This window comes from Cervus canadensis, chromosome 21 (genome assembly GCF_019320065.1).
Source record: "Cervus canadensis isolate Bull #8, Minnesota chromosome 21, ASM1932006v1, whole genome shotgun sequence".
In the NCBI taxonomy this organism is placed as follows: Eukaryota; Metazoa; Chordata; class Mammalia; order Artiodactyla; family Cervidae; genus Cervus; species Cervus canadensis.
The window spans coordinates 51,755,422-51,772,085 of NC_057406.1; the positions used below are offsets into that span (position 1 = coordinate 51,755,422).

The 16,664-nt window shown below is 42.6% G+C and overlaps 2 protein-coding genes across 4 annotated transcripts in view; both read left to right on the forward strand.

Annotated features, from left to right (window-relative positions):
• The window catches only part of TXNRD1 (thioredoxin reductase 1), a 59,598-nt gene that overhangs the window by 11,196 nt on the left and 31,738 nt on the right, over positions 1-16,664 (forward strand). For all 3 annotated transcript variants that reach the window (XM_043440147.1, XM_043440148.1, XM_043440149.1), the window contains 3 exons: positions 12,016-12,138; positions 12,399-12,471; positions 14,923-15,042. In XM_043440147.1, the coding sequence (XP_043296082.1) occupies positions 12,052-12,138; positions 12,399-12,471; positions 14,923-15,042 (280 nt within the window). In that variant the 5' untranslated portion in view covers positions 12,016-12,051. The remainder of the gene's footprint in view (positions 1-12,015; positions 12,139-12,398; positions 12,472-14,922; positions 15,043-16,664) is intronic.
• On the forward strand, positions 290-3,092 carry EID3 (EP300 interacting inhibitor of differentiation 3). The gene has a single exon (XM_043440150.1). The coding sequence runs from the start codon at positions 1,687-1,689 to the stop codon at positions 2,812-2,814; it is 1,128 nt and encodes a 375-aa protein (XP_043296085.1). The 5' UTR covers positions 290-1,686; the 3' UTR covers positions 2,815-3,092.

Consider the following 16,664-nt stretch of genomic DNA (forward strand, 5'->3'; position numbering starts at 1 on the left):
TGGACTGTAAAGAAAGCTGAGCGCCAAAGAATTGATCCTTTTGAACTGTGGTGTTGAAGAGTCTTGAGAGTGCCTTGAACTGCAAGGAGATCCAGCCGGTCCATCCTAAAGGAAATGAATCCTGAGTGTTCATTGGAAGGACTGATCTGAAGCTGAAACTCCAATACTTTGACCACCTGATGTGAAGAACTGACTCATTTGCAAAGACCCTGATGCTGGGAAAGATTGAAAGTGGGAGGAGAAGGGGAGGACAGAGAGAGGATGAGATGGTTGAATGACATCACCAACTCAATGGACATGAGTCTGAGTAAGTTGGTGATGGACAGGGAGGCCTGGTTTGCTGCAGTCCATGGGGTTGCAAAGAGTCAGACACGACTGAGCGACTGAACTGAACTGAATACTAGCCTTTGCTGTTCATGCATTTACAAGAAACTGTGCTCTCAGTCGTTTCAGCCCTGTCTGACTCTTTACAACCCCATGGACTTGTAGCCCACCAGGCTCCTCTGTGGGATTCTCTAGGCAAGAATACTGGAGTGGGTTGCCATTTCCTACTCCAAAACTGTGCGCTAAAGTCAAAGAAAAATGAACCTGTAAAGATGCATTGGAAGGAAGATAGGGCAGATACTTGCGGATGCAGGAAACCAGAACTTGAGCTGCACTGAGGTGTTCTCTCTCCCTCTCCCTCCCCTCTTGTGACTAACGAGCTGAGTCCTTTCTCCAACTTTACATGATTCCCCCCCGTGAACTAGTGGCAGTATTTTCCTACATAAATTTGTCTCGTGACTTAACAGCGTTCATGTTCATATCCTCCTAACAGATGGTGTTTAAAGTCTTCACAGGTTTCTCACCTTTTAGAGTTCAGATTTACTATCCACTCGGGTTGTGTGACCTGTACTTTTGCAGTCTTCCAAATAGTTCCTTGGCGGAGACCCTGTCTACTTTATTCTCGTACTCTTGGGTGCTGGAGAATCAGAGATCAGTTGCCTAACACTGGGGGACGGGGTAGGGGTGGGTAGGCAGTGCACCTTTGCGCCTGCGCCAGCCCGGACCCTGGCTTACCCGGTCACCCGCTCCCCTCCCCCATGGGGTAGGTTGGCGCGGATTTGGCTTTTGAAGGCCTTCAAAACACAATTTACATTTGTATAATGAAGACCGAGTTCCTAGCAACCACTTTGCAAGTGAATCTTGGGAGTTCAGTCTTTCTGCAATGGAGATAGTGCAGGCCGCGATCCTTGGCTTTGTTAGCAGTTTGTAATTTAGCCAGATTTTATTTTTTAAAACAAAAACATCCCCCCACCCCATCTTTTAATGACAGTATGCTGCAGTATGTGACAGCCAGTGTTTTAAAGTACGGGGCGTTTAGTCTCCCCATAGTTTTGTCGTTAGCTTTTCCAAGCGATTCTTTGAAAGCTAGATGACAGTGTTAGTAAACGCCAAAATAACGGCTGTGGCTTGAGCCAGCCGGCGTTACTCCAGCGTGGCGGCGGACCGGCTTCTCGGCGGCGTTCTACGCGTGTTCGCGTTCTACGCAGCGGGGGTGCTTATGCGCTCACTGAGGGGGCGGGGCGCTAGGCCGCCGCTAGTGCGCATGGGCGGCGTCCTCCTCCGCCTTGGGGGACCCCTGCAGTTTACGTTGTTGTCCGGGACGTCGCGAAGACCGTTACCTGAGTGCCTCCCGTCGCCGACATGGCCGATGAAAATGGTTCCCTGAGGGAAGCCGACGAGACGAGAGCGCAACCGGCGGTGACCATCCCGGGTAGTGCGTACTCGCGGAAGCAGGTGGAGGAGGAGGAGGAGGAAGCTTTGAAGGTGGAAGCGGCAGCGACGTCTGATGCGGAATCTGATACCTCCTCTGACGACCTGAGCTGGGGGGAGGCCGACATCCACCCCAGCCTGCTGGAGCGGGTGGATGAGGAGAAATGCCGGAGTATCCGCAAGCAGTACCGGCAGCTCATCTATTGCGTCCAGCAGAACCGAGACGACATAGTGAACACGGCGAGCGACTCCTTAACCGAGGCTCTCGAGGAAGCCAATGTCCTGTTTGACGCAGTGAGTCGGACAAGAGAAGCGGCTCTAGACGCTCAGTTTCTTGTTTTGGCTTCTGATTTGGGTAAAGAAAAAGCAAAGCAGCTGAACTCTGACATGAACTTTTTTAATCAGGTGGCATTTTGTGACTTTCTGTTTATATTTGTGGGTCTAAATTGGATGGAAGATGATGGACATGATCCGTTGAACAACTGTGACGATAACATAGCTCTTTCCTTCTGGGAGACAGTGCAGAAGGAAGCGACATCGTGGATGTTACAAGCTGAAACATTCCACTTCCTTTTTGGCTCGTTCAAATCAGAGTCTGCCGCGCGAAAGCCGCGACTTGATCACCGGAGAAAAGTTCAGAAAATGGAAGAAAATGGGGATATGCCTACAAAGCTGAGGAAGCTGGATCTGAGTGGTAATCAAGAAGCCACAGAAAAAGAAGTAGAAAGAATCTTGGGATTGTTGCAAACGTACTTTCGAAAGTATCCTGATACTCCTGTGTCTTATTTTGAGTTTGTGATTGATCCACACTCTTTCTCTCGTACTGTGGAGAATATATTTTACGTTTCTTTCATTATAAGGGATGGTTTTGCAAGAATAAGGCTTGACCAAGACAGGCTGCCAATATTGGAGCCAATTAATATTAACCTAGCCGGTGAGGGAAATGATCCCAGTTTCCACAGCAGGAAACAGGGAGTTATATCTTTGAGTTTACAAGACTGGAAAAACATTGTGGCAACTTTCGAAATTTCAGAGGCTATGATCACAAACTCATACTAAAGATTTTTGTTCTTAGCACAGATGCATTTTAGTTTATTTTCTAAAGCATAGCATCGTGGAGAGTAAAATCCAAACAGAAGCACATACTGTATTTCTTGTGAAAAATATTTTCAAGAAAATAAGTTGTTTTACTGTGCGTTGTATTTTTCTTGGTAGTTTTATAAAGTTGTCATGATAAAGTTGTCACTGGCCTGTTCATGGGAGAGATTTTTTGACTGCTCCTTAAGACTTTATCAATAAAAACTGAATTCCATAAAATAAAAAGTGTTTGATAATTTGAAAAAATGAGCTATGATGCTCTGAGATACTACATTGCTTTCTCTGCTACAGGGACCCAAGGCAATCCCATATGGGGCTCTTGACCAGGTTGGGGGAAAGAATGGGTGAAAAAAATGGTCAAGAAAGACTGTAGGGCAGTGCGTAAGTCATGTTAATCCTGTATTAAAAAAATTCAGATGCCATGCTTCATTTCAAAGAAGACTCATAAGATGAATGAGTGGGTGTCCTTGTTCTAAAGAATTTCTACTGTGATGTGGGCTTAACAAAAGTAGACTGACTTCTGTAATAGGTGAGCTGTCACCTAAGTACTGTATGAGTAGGAATGGATCAAAGATCGGGCAGGGAAATATGGATGGTCAAATAGGTGACACTGTGGGAAGTTATGGCTCCAGAGAGATCTATACGTTTTTTTTTTTTAAAACTATTCTATCTGAATGTTATACTAGGCAAAAATTGATTTACCTCATCTGTTAGTGCCCTCTGTCAGATTATTTCAAACACAAAATCTAACATCCAGTTACAATCTTTATCTACTTGTTCTGTTTCTTCTCTGGCCCCTAGTTTCCCTTTGTAATTTCTGCTAGTACACAGAGTGTTCCTCAGAATTGGTGATGTTTCATTATGTACTGGCCTTGAATATTTGTTCCCAACTCAATTTTGATTTCTTAATAGGACTTTGAATGCCTGGAAACTCTCCCTGTGTAAACTGAAATATCAGTATATGATTAATGTATCCAAATTTCCTTCACTTCATATAAAGCTCTAAAGGCTTTTGTTGTTGCTTGTATTAAGAATATAAATTACAACCTTATTTGGATGCTACTTCTGAAAATTTTGGTCTTTAAGGAAACAGTTTTTGAAGGTGTAGTGAGCATCCTTGCAAGCTGTTTTTCTTGATCTCTGTAGAAACAGTCTTTGGTAGTAGTGAGTCTTGCCATTAAACCTTATCTGGCAAGTGGATCTGCTTTGTGTAATAGGAATAATAAAATTTTCCTGTTAAGTCTGAATGTAGTACAGGGAAGGGAAATCCAGAGAGTAAATGAATGACATCTAGACGGAGAGGAGATTGAGAAGTTCTTCAGTAATAATGGAAGTGTGTTTTTTTTTTTTTTGCAAGAAGGGAAGTTTCTCAAGAAACCGGGCCAATTATTTTCTAAAGTAGTCACTTCTTGCCCTTTTCTTATGAAGGGATGCTAACCCTTCCCAGTGCCTACCACCTTTTGGTCCAGTGGTTGTGGAAATCTCTCTGATCCTCCCTTTAGCATGCCTCTACCGTCCGGGTTCCTTAGGTTTTTCAGACCTTTGCTTTTTGGGGAAAAGATAATCTTAGAGATAGCAAAAAGATCTTGCCTCAGGTCTGCTTACACACCAGGTGTCTTTAGGAGTATTTGAAGATGTAAGTGTTAACTAAAAGCAGGAATGGAGAATGTGGAGGTTTAGGAGGAAAGTAATCTTTTGGGTCTTCTCTAAAGTTACAGCTGTTAAAATATAAATCAGATTGACCACTTGTTTCGATTTAAATTGGTTGTTAAATGACGTATAGATTGGAAATTAAAGCCAATTATTTTCTAAAGTAGTCGTTTCTTCCCCTCTTTACCCTGAAGAAAAAAGGGAAATTGGCTAATAGATAATTCATTTATCTATTATAATGATAATGAATAGATATTCATTTATCTATTAGATTAGATGTGACCCAAACTACAAGTCTGCTGGCTTCTCAACAATATATTTAGAGTGGCTTTAATTTCACAGGTTCAATAAAATCAGCTGATAGGAAAATATCATGAAAGTTTTTTAAACTAGGATTTTGTTGTTTAACAGAACCACTTCTGATCAAAGGATCTGGGATCAGATCCTGCCTTTTTAAATTCTAGTTAGAGACTTTGCACACATTATTAAACCTGCAGGCCTTAGGTTTTTTTATTTGCTTAGTGGGAATAATGACCTATTAAATGTACAGTATGTGACAAGTACTTTGATTTACTGGGTATGATATAGTGAGAAAAGCAAGAGATTTGTAATCATTTAGACCTGGGTTTAATTCTTATGGACAAGTTTCTTAATCTCAAAAGATTTCTTGCCGTTTCTGAAATGGGAATGACATGTGCTTAGAAGACGATTGTGAGGATTAAGTGGGATGATATGTACAAAACATTCAGCACAGTGTTGGGCTCATTGTGAGCACTCACGTAAGTGCCTCACGTAGTAGATCAGTGTCAGAATGCAGCTGCTGGCTCCTTCCATGGTGACTTCTCCATCTTGGTTCATTCATTTTAAGTCTAGACCTGGCTTTCTCAAATTCTTGCCCTTGTTTTGTGGAAACCATTATCAAGTGATTAGAATTAGCACTTGGTTAATTCAGCAACTGTGCCAGGCACTGCACTAGCACAGAGGGGAAGGTGATAGATTGAAAATTGCCCTACTCTCAAGGAATTTATATTTTAATATGTGTGTTAGTTCCCTATTGCTGCTGTAATGAATTTACTGTTTGGTGGCTTAACACAAATTATCTTACGATTCTGGAGGTTGGAAGTCCAGAATCAGTTTCTCAGGGTGTGCAAGGTGTAAAATCAAGGTGTCAGCATGGCCAGGTCCTGTTGAGGCTCTGAGGGGAGAATGCTTAGCCTTTTTGGAGGCTGCCTGCATTCCTTGATTCACAGCCTGTTCCTCCATTTTCAAAACTGCCAGTGCAACCTCTCTGTCTTCGTTGATTTCTGTGGTGTCTCCGTGTGCCTCCCTCTTATAAGGATACTTGTGAATAAGTTGGGCCTTGTGGGGTAATCCTGGGAAATCTCCCTATCACCAGATTCTTAACTCACATCTTGAGAATCTCTTTCACAGATAATGTATTTGCAGGTTCTAGGGATTCGGACTTTGATGTTGGGACTATTGTTGAGCCTAACACAGAGTGGGAGACCACAGTAATTTTGTCAGAGATGACTGCTCTGAAGAAAAACTACCTGGAGAGTGGTTGAGATGCTATGTTGGGGGGTGTGTGTGTGTGTGTGTGTGTGTGTGTGTGTGTGTGTGTGTTGGGGTGGTTGAGATGCTATGTTGGGTGTGTGTGTGTGTGTGTGTGTTGGGGTGGTTGAGATGCTATGTTGGGTGTGTGTGTGTGAAAAACTACCTGGAGAGTGGTTGAGATGCTATGTTGGGGTGTGTGTGTGTGTGTGTGTGTGTGTGTGTGTGTGTGTGTGTGTTGGGGTGGTTGAGATGCTATGTTGGGTGTGTGTGTGTGTGTGTGTGTTGGGGTGGTTGAGATGCTATGTTGGGTGTGTGTGTGTGTGTGTGTGTATTGGGGAGGGGGTGGTTGAGATGCTATGTTGAGTGTGTGTGTGTGTGTGGGTGTGTGTGTTGGGGAGGGGGTTGGGGTGTAAGGCAAAGCCCCTGGCAGGGGGCATTGAAATGGAGTCTGTTTGTTGTAAGTAATTTGCCTGGATGCTTGATTTAGAGTCCTTTAAATGTTACTGATTATGTGAAAGTGAAAGTCGCTCAGTTGTGTCCAACTCTTTCTGAGTTCATGGAATTCTCTAGGCCAGAATACTGGAGTGGGTTTAGCCTTTCCCTTCTCTTGGGGATCTTCCCAACCCACGGATCAAACCCAGGTCTCCCTCATTGCAGGCACATTCTTTACCAGCCGAGCCACAAATGTTATTGTGGCCCTTAAGTATTTCAGGCACATGTTATCTGAAGGTCTAGATAACTGGTCATGGAGAATCAGTGTCCCTGGTTCTCCTGGAAGAAAGGTAGCACAGCCAGCATCTCGACTTCGTGAGCAGGAAGACAGTTCTTTGATTTATGCTCACCCTTTAGCATTACTGTAGGGTACTTTTCACCCAGCACCACCTATCAGCGCTGATTAAAATTTCCTCTAGGCCAGCAGTTGGCAATTTTTGTCCTGCAGAAAGCCAGATAGTAAATATTTTAAGCTTTGTGGCCCATATGGCCTCCTTGAAACGAATCAACTGCGCTCATGTTGCAGAAACAGCAGCCATAGACAGTTGCAACAAATGGGCCTGGCCTTTTTCCGATAAGATGTTACTTAATGGATACTGAAATTCAAGTTTCATATAATTTTCATGTATCATGAAGTTTTACTCTTGATTTTTTTTTTTCTTGCTTACAACTTTAAAATATTAAGAAGAACAATTCTTAGCTCAGGGACTGTTTAAAAAGAAAAAAAAGAAAGAACTGCAGGCCTGCTAAATTTGCCCCTCAGACTGTAGTTTGCTAATTGCTGTCATAGGCTTTGGGGCCCACTGGGCTCTTCTAGAAAGTCTGTAGCATTTGAAACCATCACTTAGTGTTATTTCTTTCCTGCCCCATGGTCATCCAAAGCACAGAGGCTTGACTACATCCCCTAGTGGATGCTGCAGTTTGTTGGCAGCAGCAGCTGATACAGTTTATATAACCATGCAGACAAGGAGCCCAGGCAGGAGAATTTAAGCAGTTTGCTCAGGATCACATAAATAGCAGAGTCAAATTCAGATGTTGACTAAATCTGAGCTCCTAACCAATATGCTACACACCTGGTACCTTTTCTAGTGTTTTCCCACAGTTTTATTTTCATGATGAGAAAACTGAACTGAAGCCCAGCCTCTCAGTACATGTAACACAGCAGGAATGAGCACTCAGATCTTTTATTCTAAGAATGTTTTTGAACATCACATCACAGGCATGTGGAGTTGGCACTGGTGATGCCAGGATGAAAGAAAAGATGCTGTCCTTATGGAGTTGATGGGATTGTGTGAAGATACCAGCAGGGGCCTCAGGAGAGGAGCCAGTCTGCCGTCAGCTAAAGGCTTCCAGCTAAATCTTGAAGGACAGGAAGTGGCTGGGGTGGAACAGCCTTCACTGAGTGCTCTGAGAACCTGTATTAATGCAGTTGTGAGAAGAAAAAGATCATGTTGTTTGGGACCCTTAGGGAAACAATGGAAGGAATAGTCTTATGTTGGGATCTTCAGATATTGGTAAAAGAACCTAAAGGGATGCTTTAGAAAGGGTGATATTTTGTTTACATTGAATAGAAATAATATAACCTGCCATCAATGTACTGGATCAGAATTTGGTGGGAAGAGGGCATTTCAGGTGAGCGGTGATGCAGGGAAGTGTAGAGGATAATGTCTGCAAAACACCAGAGCTTTTTGACTTAGCCCCTTGGGCAGGCAGATTCCCTTTTGTAGGAAGGAGAGAATTAGTGAATGTAGGGATTTTTCCTTCTAGCCACTGTGCTATAATATGCATTATTTCAAACTCAATAGTTAAGAGGGCATGCTTATTTTACAGAATGTAAAAACAGACTACCAAGGATTAGGTGATAGCCAAGATCACCCAGCCTTGAGAACGATAGAGCTGTTATTTTAACCCAGGTCAGTTTGACACCAGAGCTCATGTATAATGGGTGAAAAACCAAAGACCAGTATACGTCTGCCCAAAGGGTAGAGTCGTGTTTAGGGGGAGAATCAGTCAGTATCAGTTAAATTCAGTTGCTCAGTCGTGTCCAACTCGTTTGCGACCCCAAGTCTGCAGCACGCCAGACTTCCCCGTCCATCACCAATTCATGGAGCTTGCCCAGACTGATGTCCATTGAGTCGGTGATGCCATCCAACCATCTCATCCCGTCATTCCCTTCTCCTCCCGCCTTCAATCATTTCCAGCATCAGGGTCTTTTCCAAGGAGTTAGTTCTTGCATCAGGTGGCCAAAGTATTGGAGTTTCAGCTTCAGCATCAGTCCTTCCAATGAATGTTCAGGGTTGACTTCCTTTAGGAAGGACTGGTTGGATCTCCTTGCAGTCCAAGGGGCTCTCAAGAGTCTTCTCCAACACCACAGTTCAAAAGCATCAATTCTTTGGCCCTCAGCGTTCTTTATAGTCCCAACTCGCACATCCATACGTGACTACTGGAAAAGCCATAGCTTTGACTAGATGGACCTTTATTGGCAAAGTAATATCTCTGCTTTTTAATATGCTGTCTAGGTTGGTCATAGCTTTTCTTCCAAGGAGCAAGCATCTTTTAATTTCATGGCTGCAGTCACCATCTTCAGTGATATTGGAGCCTGATTTTGGAGGGAGAGAATAAAGATGACTTACTCTAATTTTAAAGAAATCTTAATTGCTTTCCGTATTGTGCCCTTCTGGGGAGTCTGGAGCAGTGTTTACTAGGGGTGGGGTAGAGGAAAGACATTGAGAGGCAGATGGAAGAATGTCCATTTTGTAAGCTTCACCAACAGCTGCTGGGGAGAGGAGGGTATATGTTTACATCTCTGTGGGTAGTTCTCAAAATGTGGTCCAGATCCCCACCCCAACTCTTACCCCTTCAAGTAGTCCTTTAGGTCAAAATTATCTTAATAGTAACTTGCTCTTTGTCTTTTTCACTCTGATTCTCTGACAACTCTGCCATGGAGTTTTCCAGAGGTTACATAGCAGGCGATGTGGTGCAGCGGGCTGAACACAAAAAAGATGTGCACTGTCTGTTATCAACAGACATCAGAGAATTATGAAGATATAAAATAATGCCACTTTTCTCACTAATTAAAAATGTTTTTAATCAGTTGTTTATGTTTAACAGTAATGTTTTTATTTAAATTTTAAAGATATTTTAATAGTTTACATATTTTTATATTTAAGATATTAAAATTGTTTTCTTAGTTTTATTTTCTAATATTCAAAGCCCCACCCACATTATTCAAAGCTCTTTGTGGGAAATCCTAAATAATTTAAGGTTCTAAAGGCATCTTGAGACTGAAAGTTTGAGAACTCCTGTTCTTTATCAGCTGCTCTGGTCAGTGGCCACTGTTTCTAGCAGTAATTGGAGAATGGGGGACATTTTTCTCCCATCTCTCCTTACCCCATCTGTGTGCTTCTTCCTTATGCTGTAGAGAAGGAGATGTCTGTCTGTCTGTCTTACCTCTCAGGTGGGCAACCTCCTCCTTAGAACTGAATGACAGCAACTTCAGTTTTAAGTTGGACTATAATTTTAAAACATCATGTGTAGTTCTGGGGTCAGCTGAATACCTCAATTCCCTGTCCTTCTGATTTTACTTTACAAAATTAAAAATATTCAGGTTCACCCGGATTGGTGTTGATACAATTTTTCTTAAACTTGAACCATAAGAACCCAGGTCTGAAAAAAAAAAAAAAAAAGAACCCAGGTCTGATACAGAATTTCAGTAGAGAGCAGGTCATGAAGGTTGGAGGAGGGAGCGTGCTTCTCAGCATGACAGTTTCGTGCAGTTGTTTTATTCAGTAGTAGAGGAAGTAGTTATAGGAACTGGGTGGTTTTTATTTAGGCAGCCAGTGATTGTGTTCTGGCACCATCTGTGTTAAGTGCATGGAGATAAAATGAGGCTTAGATTAAAAATGGTTATTTTCCCAGAAGAACATCTAGCTTCATTTATTTGTTAATTCTTCTAAAGCAGCGAGTCAGCCCTAGATCAGCTAGAGAGAGTAATGCTTACGACCTGAAGCTCATATGGATCCTTCGATCTGAAGGGCTGTTTTTCTCCCCACAGTGCCTTGCATTGGAGGAGGAAGCTCGCCATAATGCCACTTGATGCACACTGGCTGTGTTTACCAGCCTTTCATGTTAGGCCCTTTGTGCAGACGGTCAGGATGACGCGGTCCTGCCCCTGCTGTTGCTGGTTCCCGGGTGTCCTCCCTTTAGCCCCTGAGCCGCCCTGCACGCCTGCTTCACTGCCTGCGGGCAGCCACAGTGCCGCGCCGCCTCCACCTTTTCACACCGCACCCCCTTCCGCATCCCAAGCATCCTCTTCTCCTGACCCTAAGCTCTGCCTTTTGCCCCCCACATCTGACGGTAGGCAGGAGGAAAATGTGCAGTCTGGGCTGGTAAGTCTGTGGGCTTTTTTCTGATTATGAAGGTTAAAACTTGATTTAAAAATTTTTTGTGTGTATTTGGTAACAGCTGTTTCAATCATTCTCTGATGTTAGATTTTTGTTTTAATAAGAAATTTTAAATGCATTACCAAAACAATGTTCCACCCAAATGTGAACTGTAACTAGTGTGTTTTAAAACTAGTAGAATCATGTCAATGTATGACAAAAACCACTACAATATTGTAAAGTAATTAGCTTCCAACTAATAAAAATAAATGAAAAAAAAAGGCAAAAAAAAAAAAACACACTAGTAGAATCAAAGGATTTTGTAAAATTAAAAGTTTATATTATAAATGCCAGATATATGGAAAGTAAATATAGGTAACTTCATGCATAGGCAGATTAAATAAATGAGCTTTAAAGGTCACTTATTTATTTAAATCCCCTCCTCCCACCCCTGTTTATTTAAAATGTCTTGTGAAAGCAGGGACTTTTAACTTTTCCTGCAGGTAAATGGCAGTTAATGATTTTCTTCTGAATTTCTGGATTTTATGCTTTACCTAAACAATGTAGAAAAATAAATACTTGGCTAACTTGTTTCAGTTGTCGTTTGCAGGGTCCTATCTTACTCTATAACCTTAGTATACTCATTATTCTACCTTTGACTAGAAAGTATAAATGTTTGCCAAATTGTATTGAGTCTACTAAAAACATACAGTACAGGTGTTTTTAAAACCTAATTTAAAGCATAGTTTAAAAATTCTAGGAAAAAAGAGCTGACCAAACTTAACTCAGGGGTAAGCTGATTCTTTGGGCCGTCAGGACCTTAGCTTCCTGTCCTCTGCAGACACGCTGCAGTAGCTGTCGCCACATGGAGGGGCATGAGGACAGCCCTGCCACAGCGCGGGCGACTGGTCCCCACTCGAGGGAAGGGTGAACTCTCCCATCGTGTGCTGCGATGTGTCAGACTGCGTTTCTCCTTTGGACGTGCCTTCTCTTTTTCTTCAAGGAAGGGTCCTTTCACAGAACTTTCCAGACATTGCTGCTTTTGAGTTAAATTGTTTTCTCTTCCATTGTTTTTCTTCTTTAGGCTTCTCAGGAAAGCAGACTTCAAAATCCAGTGAAAATGAATGGCTCCAAGGATCTCCCGGAGCCCTATGACTACGACCTCATCATCATTGGAGGGGGTTCTGGAGGACTAGCAGCAGCCAAGGCAAGGCTCCTTGTGTGTCTTGGGATATGGAGAAAGTAGTCAGATCCTTACAACTGTAATCTGCATGTTTTTAGAGCTACCCTTGTTTAATTTTTACATTGGAGTTGCACTAATCATCTTGGTATATGAAATTCTCAGGTATTAATAATTGGCTATGCTTTAGACATTACAACTGTGTTAAAATAGCATTGATTTTTAATGGTCCGTTTCCAGTCCATCATGTTAACCATTCCAACTCATTTTAATAATTTATTTTCCAGGAGGCAGCCAAATATGACAAGAAGGTGATGGTTCTGGATTTTGTCACTCCAACCCCTCTTGGAACTAGATGGGGTAAGCTTTTAAAATACCTTAGAAGTGAATTTGTAGGAGCAGATTTTTCCCTGGCTTTGGTTTGAATGACTTCTAAAATCCAATTTTGAAATTAAATAAATTTAAAAAAACAAACGAAACACCTCCCCCTTTCACTTGTGCTAGGTCAGAATGGACTCCAGTTAAATGTTGAATACTCAGGTTCCTTGGCACAGAGTCCAGATAATACAGAACCGTGTCCACAGCTGTTTTGATGATTGAAAGATAAATATTTGAGTAACTTAGTATATTTAGGGGCTTAATCAGTGAAAGTTTAAACTCTTCCTGGATTTCTGTTTCAAATCTGTCTCCTGTGTCCAACAAGAACTGGAATTAGATACCTTAATGGATAGTCCTTGCTTCTTCTTAGTCTTGGTGAATTCTGTGTTCATTATTTATTTATTCAATAAATATTTATTGAACACTTACTATGAACGAGGACTGTGGAGATATAGCAGTGAATGCGTAGACCTGAAGTTCCTGCTTCTGTGGAGTTTACACTCTCGTGGAAGACAAAAGATGAACAAGAACTTTACCGATTGTGATATATGGTACTGAAAAAGTTACTTGGTGGAATAGAGAGGAACTGGGTAAAGAAAGGAGTTTTAACTTTGAGACCGTTATCAGTGGTGATCTCTGAAGAGGTGGCTTTTAGATGAAGAATAAGAGAGTAACAATGAGCCAGCCCTGCCAAAAGCTGAGGAAGAATCTTCCAGGCAACTTTTCTCTTTCTCACAAAAAGGCACATACAAAGGCCCTGGGGTAGGTTTGGTGGTTGTGGCATGGGTAGTAGATGCTGGAGCTGAGATTGGAGAGGAAGGCAGGTGTCAGACTGTACAGGTCCTTGTGGACCAAGATGAGGGATTTGGCCCTGATAATCCAAGCATAATGGGAAAGCTTTGGGAAGGGGAGTAATGTGATAGGCAAATTTCATCAGGATGACTTGGCTGTGGAAATTAGGAGGAGGCAGGAAGGCTGGGTAAGCCAGTGTCACAATTTCTGATTCACTCATTCCTCAGGTGCTTGTTAAGGTGTCACCTCTTGTCGGGCGTGTTCTTGTGCTGGCTGCAGTCCCGCTGGCCTGTGGAGCTCACGCCCTCTGGTGACACTCGGCCAGCGCTCTCCTGGAAGGCTGCTGGTTCCCAAGCGGTGCAGTCCTCTGCCATCTTGCACTCTTGGCATTTTGGCTGCCTGCCCACCTTCTTATATTATGTTCTAATGGAGACAGGTTATCACCGTGTTCTTTAAGTTCAGGGACACTAAATCTTTTTAGGGATGGACAAGGTGTTATGAATCCTTTGGTGAGAATCAGTGAAGGCTGTGGACCACCTCTGTAAAACATTGCTCACATTCACTAGACTTTTTTATTACTTTTTGACTGCATCGTGTGGCTGTGGGATCTTAGTTCCCTTAGTTCGACCAGGGATCAAACCCATGCCCTCGGCAGTTAAGTGTGGCGTCCTAACCACTGGACTGTCAGGAAATCCCCTATACCAAACTTTGCATGTGGTTTCAGACCCACTGCAGTCCAGCCATGCCCTTCTCAGCAACCCCATTATCACTTCTATTCATGGATTTAGTGGCAAGTAAAAGGTTGTACACAAAGTAAAACCTCAATATCTGGCTTTTTTATCAGCAGTCAGTTAATTATGAATTTTTGAAGTACATGGAAGTTGTGGAAGTCTGCTCCTTTTCGTTTTAGGGTTGTTTTGCTGTGTTTAGTCTGTAAGGCTCTCTGATCTTAGAAATGTTGTGAGACTTAAGAATAAACTCATGTAAACAATGTTGACTACATTAAACAAATAAATTGTGATGTTTCATAGAATAGCATTGGAGCTTGGAGCAGGCCACCCAAAATATGCACTATGGCACGTTGATTATTTTGAATTAAAATTACTTAAGAAATGACCAGTGGGACACTCTGGCCCTCCTTTCTGTTGCCTGAAAGCAGGAAATCCATCACATGAAAGGTGCACTCCCTACATCAGGAAGTAGAAAGACACCCTTATCACAAAAGATAGGGAATTCAGGACTGAGAAGCCTAATGTATAGAAAACTGTTACTTCTTTACCCATTATCCCAAACCCATACTCTGTTTTCATTCTTAAATAATTGAGCACTCAAAACGTCAGTTTCTTTGTCCTGTCAGTTCCTCATAATGTATTATTTCTTTGTCTAAAAAATAGAAAAGCTGTCTCTTTTGGCTACTTCTTAGGTCCCATTTCTATGAAAGCATCCTGTGCACAAATTACAATGTATTTCTCTTTCTCCTGTGGATCTGTCTTATGTCAGGTTTGTTTGCCCAACCACAAGAACTGAAGAGGGGTAGACGGGGAAGTTTCCCTCTCCCTTATAATGGTAATAACTGTTGGCCCTTTTCTTTGGATGATTGTGTACATCAGGGTATAAACTGATTTTGCAATGCTTTTGCAGGTCTTGGAGGAACGTGTGTGAATGTGGGTTGCATACCTAAAAAACTGATGCACCAAGCAGCGTTGTTAGGACAAGCCCTACGAGACTCTCGAAACTACGGGTGGAACGTCGAGGAGACAGGTATGTGGGGGAAGCTTCTCTTCCATTTGTGCTTTTGAGGGGCTTGAGCTGGGATCTTGCAGGGCACCATCCATTCTTACGAGACTAGCATATAACCTGGAAGTCGTTTCCATCGTTTGTTTTTTTAATGGATAAAATCAGTGTGGTTAAAAAAAACAGTGTGGTTATCCTGTGTCTTGTTGGCTGTGTAGTAACTATTAATGGTAAGAACAGATATTATACTTGGAGTATCTTTTTATAACAGAAACCCAGAATTCTTTCAAAGAAATTCTCATAATTCTAGAGTTTCCTATGGGAATGCAGATTACATTTGCTTTCCCTTGAAGCTGTTATTTTTCTCTCATCCAAGAAGTCTTGTTTCATGAGCTGATATTTGGGAGGGTAATTTGTTGAGAAGGGGGTTTTGTTGGATTAAAAATATTTAGAGTACCATGGAAACCACATCCTTTTCTCTTGCCCAACAAAAAAGGCAGTGAGGAGACTCAACCTAATGGAACATGAATTTATCGTGTAATCTGCTGGTGGTCTACCTCTCTTCCTGCTTCTACCCCCCACCCTGCAGGTTATTTACTCCCGTGTCTGAGTGCCTGAGTCTGCCCTTGGTCCACTCTTTGCCTTCCTGGGAGCCTACGTCAGTGTACCCAGTTCACAGCAGAATGTCCTTTAGTTAATGAGTTAGATTTTTTCAGTAGACTTTTCAGAAATCCTCCTAGTGAAGTTATATAATATTACTACTGCTCACCCACTATTTGCACTTGGTTCTGTGCTGGGGAAGTATATAACTAAATAATACGAATCTCTAGATACACAGGTTGTGTTTTCATCGACATGCTGATATCATTGATATACCAGCTAAGTACCCTGGGTGCCCAGAGTTGGGGTCAGTAAATGATTTAAGAGGTGACTGGAAATGACTTTTTAGATGTTTTGTCCTTGACAATAAGCAGAGGAGCGGATAGTTCATTTAGACAGTGAGAAGAAAAGGAACAAGGTTCGCACTTGGAGAATAGTAAATACGTTGGTGTCTCTAGAGCAGGGAGCATGTGGGAACGTAAAGCAGACAGTTGCTGTGGGCTGAATGCCCTGGGCGGTTTGGGATGAGGGTAGGAGGAGGAATGTGGACCAGCTTAGCGAGCTGCAGTTGTGCTGAGGGCAAGTGGGACCAGATGTTTCATGGTTCTTGGGATAGCAGGAAGAAGAGGGGAGAGGAGGTAAAGACCATAGCTGTAGCAGAGAGGAAGCTCCCGTCTTTCCTCAATACCCACCTCATGGCTTCACTGGGGTCCTGCAGGTCAGGAGTCATGTTAAAGTCAGATCATTTTCCTTATTCTCCATTCCATCTTACTGCAGTACATATATGAGCCTGCTGTCCCTGGAGGGGGAACCTGTTGTTCCATTTGGCAGACAAGCAGACCGGAGCTCTGGGGGGTGAAGTGGTGCCCCCATATCATAGCTAAGAAATTGGCAGCACTAGGGCTTCCCTGGTGCTCAGCTGGTAAAGAATCTGCCTGCAATGCAGGAAACCCTGGTTTGATTGCTAGGTCAGGAAGATCCCCTGGAGAAGGGATAAGCTACCCACTCCAGTATTCTTGGGCTTTCCTGGTGACACAGATGGTAAAGAA

Coding starts and splice junctions, on each gene's coding strand:
- EID3 (XM_043440150.1), top strand. CDS start 1,687: ATGGCCGATGAAAATGGTTCCCTGAGGGAAGCCGACGAGACGAGAGCG.